The sequence below is a fragment of the Camelus ferus genome, chromosome 8 (assembly GCF_009834535.1).
Source record: "Camelus ferus isolate YT-003-E chromosome 8, BCGSAC_Cfer_1.0, whole genome shotgun sequence".
Classification (NCBI taxonomy): Eukaryota; Metazoa; Chordata; class Mammalia; order Artiodactyla; family Camelidae; genus Camelus; species Camelus ferus.
In genome coordinates, this window is record NC_045703.1 from 47,917,846 (window position 1) to 47,934,016 (window position 16,171).

The window sequence follows — 16,171 nt, forward strand, 5'->3', positions numbered from 1 at the left end:
TCAATTGTTCTATGACAAGAAAAGGAAAGGGAAAATTAAGGCATTACATATTGAAGTTTTAAGTACTGTGAAATTTGCCACGTTGTCCACATATATTACCCTATTGGTAAATTTCACAAAACATCTAGGATATCAGAAAAGCAGATGCTGCTGAATTCTGTATCAGAGCCTGCAGCAAAGTATGTGCCCTCTGGCTGTAATCCCTCTTCTGTGAATATAGTTAAAGGACATAAGCATATGTATAGGAAAAATTTGTGAGGTCGCGTTATTTGTAATACTAAGAAATCAAACACTAAGCTTAACTTTAAAAGATGTTGGTGGAGCCACAGGATAGAATAATTTGCATCTATTAGGTTTTGTTGGGAGAGGGAAAATGTTAAGACACTGTGACATAAATAAATAGGCTCATGATATAAACAAATGAAAAAAGTAAAATACAAAATTATATATGTACTAGCATCCTAATGGGAAAAAAATCTATATGTAAACTGAAACTCTAAAAGTAAATACTCAGAATGGGGAGATCAGTTCCTGTCTCTGGGTGGTTACTAATTGATGCTTTTCATTTTCTTCCTTATTTGCCTGCATTTTATAAACGTGTATATATATGCAATTTATAAATATGTGCTGTTTGTAATGAAAAGATGTAATTCCAAATATCATATAGTGTGAGTGGTGAAGCTGGAATTCAAAACTACATCTGTAAACTTTTAAAAAGCCTGTGCTTTGTTTTATTTCACCATGTTTTCCTTCTGTAACCTTCATCTGTATATGACGTTGAATAGCACCTTGTTTTGATAGAACATTGTGTAGAACTTTGTGTCACAATGTCGTCACGTGTTAGTGTATTATTCTTAATCATCTGCCACTATTGGGGGAATTTTTGTCTGATCATAGGCAAGTCATTTTCTAGTTCTTTATTTTTTTAATTAGTAAAATTTAAGATTGTGTTGAAGATAGTTATTAAACTTCCACCTCTCGAAGTCTTTGTTTCTTTGTCCCATAAAAATTGATAAACCTCATCACCTGCTTCCAGAAGTCGGAGCTCCTATTACAAAGTCCCGTGTCTCTGGAGATAGTTTAGAAATGAAAAAATGTTTTGAAAGGCTATCATTATAAAGGTTTTATAATTTTTTTGAATAAATTATAGTTTTCCTTATGCATATGTCTAAATTGCATAAAGCATAATACGAAGTGTGCTGTGGACCGAGCACTTACACATCCCATGAGAAGTTAGCACTCAACTTGCTTTTCTGAGTTGCCCCTGAGACCAGTTTTCTGAAAATCAATCTGCAGAATTCTAGAGAATATTTTATGGGCCCCACACAAATATGTAGTAAAGGCTTGTGATACAGAATATCCAGTAGAGAAAAGGGCATAGCCATATTCCTTCTGATTCCCAATTTCACATGTGTGGTTTGAGCCTCTCCAGGCTGGGCTGCTCCGTTTCCCTGTAATCCAGAAGGAAGGGCCACACACAGTCCATTCTTTTCTGGATTTCAGGCTAACAGTCTTTACTGTCTTGGTGTTTCCTTTGTCTCCCCCTGATGCTACCGTGAAAGAAACAGTTGTTAACTGCAAAATGGGAGATTTTCACTCTCAAAGGGTAGAGCCTTTGTAGTTGTGTTTAAACCCGGGCCCCATAAATGCAGTTTGCCCTTTGTGGAGAAGGAGATTCAGGGATTCAACCCCTTCTCTTCTAAATAGGGATCCTCTTCATTTTTACTTCTTCAGGTTCCACCACTTGTCAATCCCTCGATTGAGTCTCTCTGGGCTGTTTCTTAAACAAAATCCGGAAACTTCTCCTCCCCGTACCATCACCTCCTCTCTGACTGTGTCCTCTACTTTCCTAGGCTCTGAAAACCCTAGGACACAGAGTCCTGTTGCCCTAAAAGAGACCTAATCTGCATCAGATAACAAAGTCCCCTGCAGCTCTTTGTACATGTGCAAATTTATGAAAGCTGCATACTTGTAAAACTTAGAGCTAAGCCATGACCCCTCCAATAACCTTCCCGTGATTGCTGCTGGCCGAAGCAGGTATCCTTCTGTGGGTTTCCACAGGGACCGGAGGAGATCTTTGTCCTAGAACACATTTCTTATTGCGGGGGTCTGTCTACTTGTCTGTCTTCCTGTCTAGCTTGTGCTCTGGGTGGAGGAGGTGGGGGCAAACTTCTTTTTGCTTATTTTCCTTCACTTCCTTCTTTTTGGGATGTCATTGTGCCTCCCAGGTGGTGGGCACCACAAATAACTGTTGATATTGAACAATTAGATTATCAGCAGCCATTGATTATGGAATTGAGAGGCTGCAATGATCGTTTAAAATGTGTACATTAGAAGTTATTTAGTCTTAGAAGACAAATGTGCCTGTTTCCTCCCTGTCTTAGGAGTAACTGCGTGAATGTCCTGGTGACGACGACCCAGCTGATCCCAGCACTTGCGAAAGTTCTGCTCTATAGTTTAGGAGGTGCTTTTCCCATTGAGAATATTTACAGTGCAACTAAAATAGGTAAGAAAATTATTTCTAACTCTGTATGGAATATGTTCACATCTGTGTTTGGGGACATGTTCTTAATGCATGTCTCTGTGTGATTCCCTCTTTCATCAGTTTTTCTATTAGAATATCAAGCAAGGAGAGGGGATAGCTCAAGTGGTAGAGTGCATGCTTAGCGCGCAGGAGGTCCTGGGTTCAATCCCCAGTACCTCCTCTAAAGTATAATAAATAAATAAACCTAATTACCCCCCAAAAGTTAAATAAATAAACCTGTTTTTTAAAAAATAGAATATCAAGCAAATTTGAATACAGCTCAGATAACAAAGTTGCCTGCAACTCTTTGTATACGTGCACATCTTATGAAAAGTGTTGCCTGTGAATTCTGAACTCAGTATCTGGATAGTTCTGACTATACACACACACAGACACAGACACACACGCGCGCGCGCACACACACACACACACCACACACACATTTATATTATATTTCATTATGGCACATGTTATCTAAATAATATACAGTATCTTAAGCCATAGTATTTTATATTTTAATTAATACGGTATATGGTATTACATCCTTGTATGTGCAATAATCTAGATCTAAAGTAAAAATACTGTTTTGGCATTACAAAGGAGTATCAGATGAGTATCCTTAATTCTAGAAAAAAAAAAGAATTTCATGAATCAGCAAACATAACTGGAGCATTCATAATGCATGAATGGCTGGAAATCCACATTTCCAAAAATATTCAATAACAATCAAAGAGCTACAACCTAGTTTATTTAGATCATATCTATCTGTGGAGCCATCTTTGACTTACAAGTGCCTTTCACAGACTTAAGACTTCAAGTAAACTTTCAAAAACAACATCTCACCAATTTCTGCTGTGTGAAAGAGTTAAAAGAAAGCAACTCATGGATTCTGTTGCCTGTCAAGGAAATGCCTGGGGAAATAGATGGGTTGTATAATGTGCCCGGAAGGTCAACAAACTTAGGCTCTGGCAGCTTGACAAGAGTTTAGAATCCTAAAATCCCCTACCAAAAATAACCCTGCAGAGTTCTGACATTGGCACAGTCAGAAAAAGCCCCCGGTTGCAGCTGTTTTGGGGAGTATAGTTCAAGAGAGCCAAGCTTTCATAAAGTAAATTCCTCATTGTCCTGAGCGCTGCACTTCAGGGCCCTGATATCAATCCCCTTCAATTCGTACATAACTGTGTGTGTTTATGCAGGATGAATATGCATCAAACCTGATTTTGCTTTTTGATAAATTAGTTTCCACACAAGCGTAAACATTTCCTCTAATAAGGACAATATTCTTCTTGGCCAAACTGTTCCTTGTATTTCATCTGGAAATTTTTTTTTCCCTCTAATCTAGTATTTTTTGGAGTTCTGAACATCAGAATAAGGGAGAAAAATGCGAAACTAGCCACGATTGCATGAGCGTTCTGGGAATGAAATTCAGAGAATCATGCCAATTTTGTAAAGACAAAGAACACGTAGAAATTTCATGGTGTTATTTCCATAGAACGATTAGAGGGCACTGGTGTCACCAGTGCTGTGGCCCGAGCAGACGGTACCCTTAGTACAATTAATCTGAGCAGACTAGCACCCAGACGCTTGAAGAAAGGGGTTGTTTATCCAGGTAAATCCGTATCTTAGTATTTCCTCTTTCCTTCTAGGTGAACCTTTAATTTTTCACAATAATATTTTTAGCTGACGTGTCTATACTACTTCGAACAAACTAGGTACAATTGATGTGTAGAATTACACAAATAAATGTTAAAACTGATAGTCACTTATAAGGTTGTTCCTATATTCTTTCGGTGGAGTGAAGGGTACTAACATTTTTTCTGGGTATAACCCTGCTGGCTCTTTTGGTGTGCGAGATGCATTCGTTTAACCATCTGTGTCAAGTAAAGATTTTGAGGATTCAACCGAACTTGTTGATTCCAGAAACCCGGAGTTTGCAAGCTAGTTTAAGGGATGGACGTTCAAGAGAAAGTAACTTAACACTGTATGAATCTTTACGTTAACGGTTGCAATGGCTGGAAGAATAAGCAGTGCATTGTTTTTCAGGCAAGGAAAGCTGTTTTGAGCGTATAGTGTCCAGATTTGGCACTAACATAACTTATGTTGTGATTGGAGATGGCCGAGATGAGGAGCATGCCGCTAACCAGGTAACTTCACTCTGAACTTTATCTTGTTTATCTTCCAGGAAAAGAAAGTTGCTTTGAACGAATAATGCAAAGGTTTGGCAGAAAAGTAGTATATGTTGTAATTGGGGATGGTGTAGAAGAAGAACAGGCAGCAAAAAAGGTAACCCGTTTCAAACAATGTTGGTGTGATCCTTCTAATGCAAGCTTTTTTGTTTGCATTCCTGTAGTTTGGCCCAGTGGCAGCTTGACAAATGATTTCAATTTATAGATGCGAAGCAGTAAGCGCATGAGAAGGTCAATACTTACATTCAAATAAACCATTTGGAGTCTAGCATTTTTTGCCTGAAACTTTGTAAGATATGTAGGAAAATTTAGTTATACTTATTTGTGTGTATATGTGTATAATACACACAGATATGAGAAAGATGGGCAAATAACCATTTTTAAGCACGTGAAATTCACCAAGATAAAGACGCTTAAGGAGCTCCATAGAAAATCATGTGAGTGGCTCAGTTCTTAAGTCTTTTTTCCATCCATCCTCTGTGCTGTATGGTCCTTGTGAGTGCCCTGCTAGTAATCGTTCCCCATGATGGTAAATGTTGAGGGTAGCTTTCATAGCAGAAGGAAAAAACTTGCCAGAGAATTTATTAAATGCTATTGGAATGGGATATATTATTCAAATCCTGTTGTACCAACTTGTTGGAGAGACTTAGAGGCAGAGGCAATGTGCCTTACATCTTCTAGGAGAGTGTTCCCTGTTTTGGTGAGTCATTGGTGCTGGATTGAAGCCAAGCAGCTGGCTGTGAATATATTCAGAAGATCTCATAGGCCCTAGGTATTTAAATCAGCCTTTTCATCTGGCCCATATTTCTGGAGAAATCAAGGCAATTAAAAAAAACATTAAATGGTTGGTTTAGTATCAAAAGGAGAACGATACCAAAATTGGCCCCAGATACCAGACTATCAGCCAACACAACACTGAGATCTACTGCTTCCTTCACCGGATGATAGCAAAATATCATCTAGCCAGTGGGAGTATAGCTCAGTGGTAGAGCGCATGCTTAGCATGCACAAGGTCCTGCGTTCAATCTCCAGTACCTCCACTAACCAAAACAAAAGAAGAAAAGAAAAACATATATATATCATCTAGCCAGAATACAAGTGATATAATTTATAAAACAAGCAAAATGATGGATTAGTACTGTGAAACAAGGACATATCAGTGTATATTGCTTTACACAGAACAAAAGTTGTCCTCAGTATGCTGAGGAGATTTCAGATCATCGTCTAATAAAGCCTTCACTAAACAATTGCACGGACTGGACTGTTTACCTGATTTCTGTTTCTCTCCACCCCCACACCCCCCAAAAAACAACAGACAGTTTCCTAGAAAAGTTTATAGTGATACTAGAAAGATAAAAGAAATGATTTATGTTTGTAGTCAATTCAAATCAAACAATGGAGAAAGAGAAAGAGCTTCCACTTTAGAAGGTTTAGAAAGTGAAGTGTTGGAAGCCATACCTGAAATTCTCCAAGTTTTTCCATAACATTAAGAGAGTTGGTGTGGACTCAGCCTCCCACGGTGCACCTCAGTCTAAATTAGGAGTGTCAGTGACCCAAGACAGCGCTCTGGTCCCAAGGACATTCTGTATGAGGTCAGGGATGCAGCCTCAAGAAATACAACTTTCCTAGCTAACTACTACTTGAAATCCTTCCAGTTGAAATATCTTCTGGAGTTTGTCAGTGTCCAGAGTCTGTGCTGTTTCTGTTTTTCACATTGGCACCATAATTATGTACAGCAAAGAACAGTCAATGCAGCCACTACAGCAAGCTTTTGCATGTCTTTTAGCCAATGTGAAACACACATATCTAGGTCAGGGCTGATAAAATTCACTTTCCCCAAACAGAAACAGTATATGCCTTTGAAAATTAAAACTTGTAAAGTCTACCCCACTTACCCATGGTGGGAAAAACTAGACTTGGTATACCAGTTGTTAAACCTCTGCTTTACACCCTAAAGTAATCTTCAGGAAGAAAAGGCATGACTCCAAGTGGGTAAAAACCTCGGTTAGAATGCTATTTCCAAATGGTTGTTTATGTAGGTACAGTTTTGGTGATGGTGAAGGCTTGTAAGTCTATTTTGAAACACAGGTGATTGGTTTCTCTAGTATTCAGAATGCATGCTTTTCTTGGATGTAGCTGTTATCGCATGTGCAGAAATATAAAGTTCCATTTTGTTATTACAAATAGATCTGAGCTGAATTTAAAAAACATTACTTCTAGGTGAATTTCTGTGCTTTAATTTGATCTAAAAACATAGTTTGCTTTGTCAATTTAAGAAGAAATTTCAAAGTTTTAACTGTGCTCCTTTATAGAAATATATGATGCAAGCCATATTTGTAATTTTTAACTTTTTGGAACCCTTGTTTAAAAAAAAAGTAAAAAGAGACAGGTAGAATTAATTCTAGTAATATATTTTAATACATACTCAAAATATTATTGTCTCAATGTCTAGTAAATATAAAAACTCTTAATGTGATATTTACATTTTAAAAAAATTCTAAGTCCTTGAAATTCAGCATATATTTTGAACTTGCCACATTTCAAGGGCCCCGTATCCACACTGGGCTAGTGGCTACCATATTAGACAGTAAAAAAAATTTCTAACAATAGTGATTATTATTTTAATTACTAATTTTTATAATAAAGTGTATTTTCCATGTTACATATATAATATATATATTTCCATTATACATGTAAATATATATTCTATACATATATGTTCTACAAGATGTCATCAGCCCAAACTTACAAACAATGCTTTGGTTTTATTAATTGCTATAATACCTTATTTTCTTGTTTTCATTATAATCTGTGTTTTTTCCCTAATCACAACCTTTCGTGAAATTTTAACTCTACACATATACCTACTGGTATATATACATTACACATATATTGTAATGTCTAAGAATTTTTTGCCCATAAGAACTGATTTTTGCCACCTTCAGAGGGCGCTATCTCCCCCACTGAGCATGCGTGCTGGAGTGCTTTCCCTCAGTCCCACACCAACGAAATGAATCAGGTCAACTTTGCTGGCTTCAGTTATTACTTCTCCCAGACAAGCAAGAAACTTGATCATCCCTACATGATTTTCTACCTTATATAGTCCAGCTTCAGATTCTTTTTCATGTGGAAAGGAATTCACCCTCTTCCTCTCAAATAGACAAAAACCTTGGATCTAGGAAGTTTATCATTTTTTAATTTTACTTATAACCGAGAGATAAACCTTAAGGAGTAATGTAGTGGTTAAAACATGCTTTCCTTCAGCCACGTAGGATTTTGATGCTCAGCTTGCTTTCCCAGATGCCGATATTAGTCATGATACTTTCCCAAAATAAATCTTTAACTACTTTAGAAAGTTCATTATTTTCTTTCATTACCATTCAAATACAGTTCAGATCTATTTCTCTTTTACTTTGACAATATCCCATTGATGCTACTGAGTCTTTAAATAAGATCGTCCCTCCCGTGAACTCCCTCCCTTGAACTTGGGTGAACTGCGCGTTGTGTGTGTGTGTGCTGCTGCTTCACTGAGACCATGGTTATGATCTCTCTCCGTTCCCTCCCCGTCTCTCTTCCCTCCCTCCCTCCCTCCCTCCCTCGCCCACGCAGCACAACATGCCCTTTTGGAGGATATCAAGTCACTCAGACCTCTTGGCTCTACATCAAGCACTGGAATTAGAGTATTTGTAACTGTGTTCTCTAGCTGGAGATCCGTTGTTTTTGTTTTTTTGGTTTTTTTTTTTTTTTTTATATTTCAAGTACACTGAATTTTTATGTGTGATTCAATGCCTCTGGCTTTACACATACAAATTGTCTTAAAGGATGAAATCATATTGAATGAGAATTCCAGAATGAAGAATTCTGATTGCTTGAACGGAATTAAACTTTAGTGCTACAGAAAGGAAGCTCTATGGTCTTACACTTACAACACTTTAACGGTTTTAAAAAAAAAAGTCTGTGGAGATTGCTGGTCCACACCGAATGAGTCGTTCTAACTGGAATTAACAGCTTTAGCAAAGAACTCTTACCCTGGCAAAACACCAACACAGTCTCCGTCTGACAAGGTGGTGTTTAACAACATTCCTCAAAATGGGAGATCTTCTCAGCCCTGAGGTTTGAATCTGACTTTAGCCTACCTAGCCCAGAAAATCTGAATTGGAATGCACTCAGACTGTGTAAGGACAGTCCTATCTAGACCTGTAATTTGTGTAAATTATTGATGAAAATAATTTACTGTGACTTTATTAGTAGCTGACTTTGAAAGTGGATGCAATTTTTCTTTCATTTGTTGGGGCGGGACACGGGTGGGGAAAAGGGAATCTAATAATGTCTCTTTTTTAAGTTTGGCAAATAGAATGTTCATATTGATGTGTTGTGCCTTAAAGACAAGACAGCGTTTGTGTGTTACAATGTAACTTTGGTTAAAAAAAAAATCTCTGTAGATAATGAAAGACAAAAACCATTGTGATCATTCTTAAGATGACCAAATTTAAAATTCAAGTAATCAAAGCTTAATAATGCATCAGCGAGAAACCGAGTACTTGTTGCGATAAGAAAACAACAATAATAAAGGAAAGCTTGTGTTTTATTTGGGTTCTTCATAATTCCAATAATTGTATGAGGCAACTATTTGTGCATCCAACCATAAGCGGAAGGTTTGGGAAAGACTGTGGGACCTTTACTTAGAAAGTGAAATGTACATTGAAGTCTCGAGTATCCTTTCTACCATTTTACTGGAGAAAACTAAGAGCCATATTCATGATGACTTACAGTGTTTGGAGTTTGACTTTTTGATACGTGTAAGTTGTGTAGAGGAAAATATTCTGATGGAAATCATAAGCAAATATCACCCAAATGTTTTTAGAATATACATGAACATGGCTTTAAATCCATGTTGAGTGAACAGGGCTTAAAATAAAGCTAAGTGCATTTCTTCCCAATGCCATTGCAAAAACGAAGTGTCATCAGTAGTGGAAGGTGAATGCCCAGATGGTTTCTAAGGAAAGAAGTGAATCAATGAAATTTTACCTAGACTCTGATCATAAAAGAAATTAACAAGTGAGTCGGATCTTGGCAGCATTACTAAAGTCACAACAGTGAAATAGTATCTGGTTCTCCGTCTTAACACATCAATCCAGTTTCTCTCCGTTACAGACCTGTGCACCTTGGTTTCTGCCTGTACCATTACTGCACAATGGACTTCATTCAGTGCAAGGAGAGCCTGTCATCGTTGTGTTTGCATGTTTTTGTTTTTTTTTTCCTTGGTGTGTAGCCCATGTTAAGAACACGATACAGGTTCTCCTGTCATTTTCTATGACATGATTTCCCTTGTGGAAATTTAAGACTTTCAAGATCCAGGAATGTTTTACTGGTGTTTACACCTGCAGTCCTGTGTTTAAAATGTCACACTGTGGAACCTGGAGTCCAGCTACTAGGCAGTGGCCCTAATCAGAGTCTGGTCCATGATAATCATAATCTCATGCTTCCATGGCTCCCCTAAGATTAGGGCTTTGTACACTGATCACAACATTCATTATGGAAATGTGATTTTATTTCCCAGGCTATAAACCTGTATTTCTTTACTGAATGCTAAGGCCATGTTTACACTGGGCAGAAAGAGACTGAGAACCAATTTTACAGATTTTAAGATTGTGATTTCATCACATATAGACCTTAAACTTCTTTAAATTTTGTAGCTTTTGGCTACCTCTGCCCCAAGTAATGTTACAGACAAATTAAGGTTGGGATACTACTAATAGTACTAATAATAGTAATAATAATAATACTAATAATAAATCTTCCATTTCTCCTGGCCTTTAGCTTGCAAATAATAGTTGACAAAATTAAAGAGCTGCATTGATTATCGATACTTAAATCTACTTTGTGCACTAAAACCTTAAATATTTATTACTGTGAATAAGACAAAATTTTCTTTACTTTCTAGCCAGTTGTTTCTTTAAATGAGAGAATTGCGGCATTACATCTAAATTTTTAATTATTTTTCATATCAAACAAGCAAGGTTTATGCTGCTAAGCCTGCAGATAAAGAAAGGAATGCCCCTTCACAGGGCGAAGAGAAGGGCCGCTGATGGCGTCACCAGTGCTGTTTCTCACAGACATCTTCTCCGATTATGTGTTCCGAAAAGGCTGCCAATGTTAAACCTAAATGCTAGGTTGACAGAGAACAGCTTGTCTGGTACAACGGTGGTGCAGGCCACTGGGCCCACAAGTTTGTCATGCGACTTCAGACCAGAAAGCTTCCCTTCCCAGCTTTGGAACCCAAGATCCTCTTCCTTTCTGATCTGAAAAACAAAAAAATAAATCAACAAACCAAAAGCCAGCCCCTGTGGCAATTCCCACATGCTGTTGACATACAGAATATTGTGCCTTATTATAAACCAATTTGAAAAGTGTTCTGTCGCCAAAATGGGTTTTGGGCTCCTATGTGTACAAACTTGGTATATCACCAGGGCAAGTAACCAACCACCTTGTGTTACCTCCAAAAAACAGGTGGCCTGGCTACAGTAGTGTAACAGACAAGATTAAGTCACTCTCCCCTGCAAAGATTTGTAAATCAAATTCAGAGCAAAAAAAAAAAAAAATTTAGTATCATGCAGTTTGTGCACAAATAGTAGGTAATAACTCTATTAAAATGTTTTTTTCCTCAGTCTCTGGTGAGCTAAGATTCAAAATAGTACCAACAGAATGCTCCAGTATGAAGGGTTTTTGGTGTTTGTAATGCACATTTGTTTATGACAAGCCTACATTCTCAGTGAATATGGCATTTAGTATTTCTTTTCAAAACAAACAAGCATCTTGAGCCAAAGTTGCATTTTGCCTCCCAACCACAGTAATGGTAGCAATATGGAAACCTCACAAAGTCAAGGGTTTCTATTACGTATTAGTAAAATATAGATCATTGGGGCCTACATAATTTAAAAAATGTAAATTAATATTAAAAGCTTGTAAAAATATGTACATCTTTACTACTTCTCAATAAATACCTTTGGAAATGTTTTCATTTTCTTCACCCTCCATGTTGTAGAGTTTCTGTTGTGTGTATTTGACTCAATTCTAAATAATGTGAAGTTGGTAGTTAGGTTCATGCCGTCTCTTACCTCCCCTGGTTTGTGCCTAAATCACACAATTTGCACTTAAGGCAAACTGAGATGCCACACAGTAAAATGTCACAAATTAAGACTGAAAGTGGGCAGGTGTACTGAAAAGATGTGAGTTAACATAGTTTTTTACATATGGGTAGTTACATTTAAATGTCATGTGTCATGTAGTCACACTTCATTAGGGATAAAATGATACCATTTGGAATATTTAAAGCAAGTTTCTTTTAGATGAATATGGGGCATGGTTTGTAAGTAGCTTCCAAAGGTGGTAAAAGGAGTGTTTTTCTGAAACATAAATCTGTTAAATCACAGCTCCCTTATTATCTTGTGTATAGTATTGATTTATTTGCAGATCTGTTGTTCAGATGCAAACCAGAGGGAAATTTCAGACCAACCTCATTCTCAACTTTTTAAAACGTTAGCCTCCAAATCAATGAATAGGTCCCCGTCTCTAAAATTGCACATGCTCACCCAACACTTCCCTCATTTCCCTGCTTTACTGTTTAATAGTACTTAATCCTTAGACTTAACAATTACCCAGCGTGACACGTACTTTATTTATATTTTGCACTAGATGACTCACCCACTAGAATGTATGTTCTGTGAAGGCAGAGAGTTTTGGTTTTGTTTCGCTCACTTCTATATGACCAGTATCTAAGAAAGTGTCTGGCGTATAGTAGGTACTCAAGAAACATTTGTTGAATGAATGCATAAACCATTGGAAAACATTTATATGATCATGGTCTGGAATTAAATTTTAAATGGTAGAGCTAGATTTAAAAAAAAGAAAAAGAGAACATACAGGTAAGTTTAGATGGGACCAATGTAAATTTTTACAACTTACATGGAATGTTTGCTGGCCTAATAATTCATAAAAATAAAGAGCAAGGATGGCTGTAAGCAAAGATGTATTGGGAAAAAGTTATACATGAGCTGAGGGTGACCTACTGGGGGGGCAGGGAGTTCATAATGAATCAATGATTGCTTCTTCCTTTTACTCTTTTATTTAAAAAATGATAATATGCAACATCAGATTTAGCTTATTTAAATTTCCTAAGGCCACAAAACATCTAAAAATCAGATCTATGTTTAAACTCTGTGGTTCATGAGTCTGGATCCCAGAAGAAAAAAAGAAAGAAAGAAGAGAAGTGTATGATGTTCCTTAGGTAGCAAAGGATAACCATTGTTTAACATCTGTGCATGGTTTGTTTTGTGTTTTTTTAAATCGGTTATTGGATGTAGTGGATTGGATTTCTCATTCACAGGTCGCTCCTCAAAGCCCTCTCAAATCTGACCAGGCCAAAGTCAATTCTGGAGATAAACTGTGGCCAAGAAAGATGCTCTCACAGAGCAAAAACTGTCCTAAGCTCTGACTTTAATGCCTGTCCCTCAGCCCGATGACCGTTCAGGACTGTGTTAGCTCACAGTTTGAAAAATGTGCGGACATAATCTGCTAAGGAATCTCTGACAAAGCAGACTGACTCTGTACAAGCCAGACGATCATTTTCCCTCCCCATGAACTATTTTTGATGGGGGCCTATGGGGCACTGACTCTGTAGTCGTAAAATCTTAGACTTTTGTGCCCAGTGGCTGCAGGGATGCTGTCAGTCTTGTTCTCTGGGGAGACCTCCATGAAAATAACTGAAGGAGAGTGTGTGTTGGAGGAGGTGGAAGAACCAGTAAGTCAGTCAGTCTCCACTGAACCACAGCTGGTAGGGCTGACCCTGAACTCATCACACTCCTGGCCCTCATCTCGGTGGGGGAGGCTGGGAAGACTGAAGTGGGCTAAGCACAGGGCGTGTGGGGAGTAACTTGCAGAGGCAGCCAACCAGCTCACAAAGGGAAGATTCGTGGAGAAAATGATTCCCAAGCTGAAACTCCGAGGGCAAAGTGATGAAGGCCAGGGGAATGGGTAAGAAGCATTCAAAGTGGAAAATCTATATGCTAGTGTAGGTAAAAGAAAAGTAGAATGAGGTGGTTGGGGAAGGGCAAAGAGAGGAAATAGTAAGAAATGAGACTGGAAAATAAACCAGGACCAAATCATGACGTTTTTCAATACGTCATTAATGAATTTTGATTGTACCCTGGATCAGTAGGTATTAAATGAAAGGTTCCTAAACAAGATTTCTGGGTCCAGATGAGCAGTTGATAGTTTCTCTGGCCACTCATTGGAGGTGCGGGATCTAAAGAAGATCCCAGAGTGTTATTCATAGACTCCTGAGTAAGGCGACGGCCATGAATATGGACAGACCTATCAAAGAGAATAAGATGGTAATAAAAAGGATTTAATGATTCTCAGGTAAATCCAGCCTGACGTAAAAGTTCCTGGTTTAGGAAATTTGGTAGATGTCCTGCAGTTCCTAGAGATTGGAAACACGATGAAGGAAAAAAGATTCTGGTTGCTGTTTGTGTTGCTGTTGGTGGTACTTGTTCTTGACGGAAGATACTGAGCCCAGTGTTTGAAAGTGTTCATTTGGAAGAATTGTTCATTGTGAAGCTTGAATTTGCAGCAATTTCCTGGCTGGTTGTTAGACACCTTGCCTCATTGTAACTCACTCAGAAAGCAGTTCAGAAAATCCTAAATAATTTAATCTGATCAAATCAGTCATTTAAGAAGAATTTACCATTTGTGCAACCTTAGACAGCACGAGTGAAAGCTACGAAAGGTGACAGTAATGTAGAATGTGTGTGCTTGACACGCACCAAGGAAAATTATCGGGGTGACCAGTTAATTTAACATGCTGCTTCCCATCTCCTGCTTCACCCCAGTTTCTAGTAAAGATAAACCTCGTATTTACAACCCAGAAGACATTCAAATGCCTCTGAACTTTTTGTCAGTGACTTTTGTACAAGTCATCGCCAGCTTATGTCTGGTGGAAACAACATGACATTTCTAATTTATTTGCAAAACAACAAAAAGCTATTAAAGAAAGCTCTATAACAGGATGACAGATGATTTAATCACTCATTCTTAGACAGATTCATGTATTACCCAAAAATATGGCTTTCATTAAGATACATATTATGGTGGAATAAACTATTTCATGAGAGTGAGCAGTAATAACTTGTATGTGAGCAGAAATTAAAATTAATGCCAAACACACACCTGTAAAACCATCCTAGTTAGCTCATGAAATTACTTCTACATCAGTTATGGAAACAGCAGGGGTGAGGTGGGGGAGACACTAGAAAGAGTACTAAAAAAAAGTGATATAACATCATTTTTTTTAAGTTGCATTTAGAGTTTTACAAATAAGTGCATTTTCCAAATTTTGAAGACCCACTTTTCTAAGCAAAATCTACCCCAGACTATTACCACTTTGGGCAATATGCACTGTTACCACGCTTAGCTCAAGACTTGGTTTCAAAGAACAGAAAAGGGATCATTTTCCTCTGTCTGTGAAGAGCACAGATGGATATTCATTCATGCACCTCTTTCTGTGTAAAGCCTTTATTATTGTTGGAGTTTTACTCATCTGACCTCAGCAGTGTCGGCGAGGTGGAGACAGTACCACTGAAGCAAGGTGAGCAGTGGGACCGAGCAGGAGCAGGGGTCTTGCTTTGAGTTAATCGGTAGCTTTGGAGTCAGCTCTAAGGGAGCATACCAGAGGAGGAGGAGGAAGGAAACTAACATTTGGAGGCATACAGTGAACCAGGAGCTTACCATGTGTTACCTCATTATCACATCATTGAGAGTTGGTATTGTTAGTCCTATGATATAGTTTAAGGGACCTCCCAAGGTCACATGACTGGTGGGTAGCACAGGCAGTGTTGGATCGGAAGTCTGTCAGGAGGACCACCATACTGCATAACCTATGCTCTTTGCACTGTATCTGGCTGTCCTATTGCAGTTGAGTTGCTCAGAACTTGTAGAGTTATGACCTGAGGAAAATCGACAGCATGTGAGACGCAAGTGATGGAGTTAACTCTTCTCTTTGCGTGGGCATAACTGCCATCACCGTACCATCCTATGTTGCCTATGTGACAAATGGCCTTTGTGCAGTAAAAATGTTACTTTTGCAGGTAAATGTAAAAGGGCCCTTAGTTGATGATTTGACTTAGCGATCACAATTATATCTGGTTTTATATGGAAACTCAAAAGATAACTAACCAATGAAAGCTGCCGAATTAATTTACATTTAGTTAAAAACACATTTTCTGATGTCTCCTTTTTAAAATGCTTTTCCTGGATGTAGCACATACATTGACAGATTTTGGTACAATTTCGAGTCTCCCTGACCTGAAGCATGGCCCTGAGAGGGGCTCTGGACAGGCTTCTGACCAGAGTGGGGAATTACGAAGTTTCTAGAGCCACCTAGTATAAGGGCAGGCAAATCAAG

The 16,171-nt window shown here is 38.1% G+C and overlaps 1 protein-coding gene across 10 annotated transcripts in view; it reads left to right on the forward strand.

Annotated features, from left to right (window-relative positions):
• The window catches only part of EYA4 (EYA transcriptional coactivator and phosphatase 4), a 282,139-nt gene extending 270,397 nt beyond the window's left edge, over window positions 1-11,742 (forward strand). For 4 of the 10 annotated variants that reach the window (XM_032484950.1, XM_032484952.1, XM_032484951.1 and 1 more), the window contains 3 exons: window positions 2,385-2,506; window positions 4,707-4,806; window positions 8,318-11,742. In XM_032484950.1, coding sequence (XP_032340841.1) covers window positions 2,385-2,506; window positions 4,707-4,806; window positions 8,318-8,477 — 382 coding nt within the window. In that variant the 3' untranslated portion in view covers window positions 8,478-11,742. Of the gene's footprint in view, window positions 1-2,384; window positions 2,507-4,567; window positions 4,669-4,706; window positions 4,808-8,317 lie in introns of all 10 variants that reach the window. The other 6 variants (XM_032484955.1, XM_032484957.1, XM_032484959.1 and 3 more) reach the window with 2 other exon arrangements.
• Window positions 11,743-16,171: the final 4,429 nt, after the last annotated feature.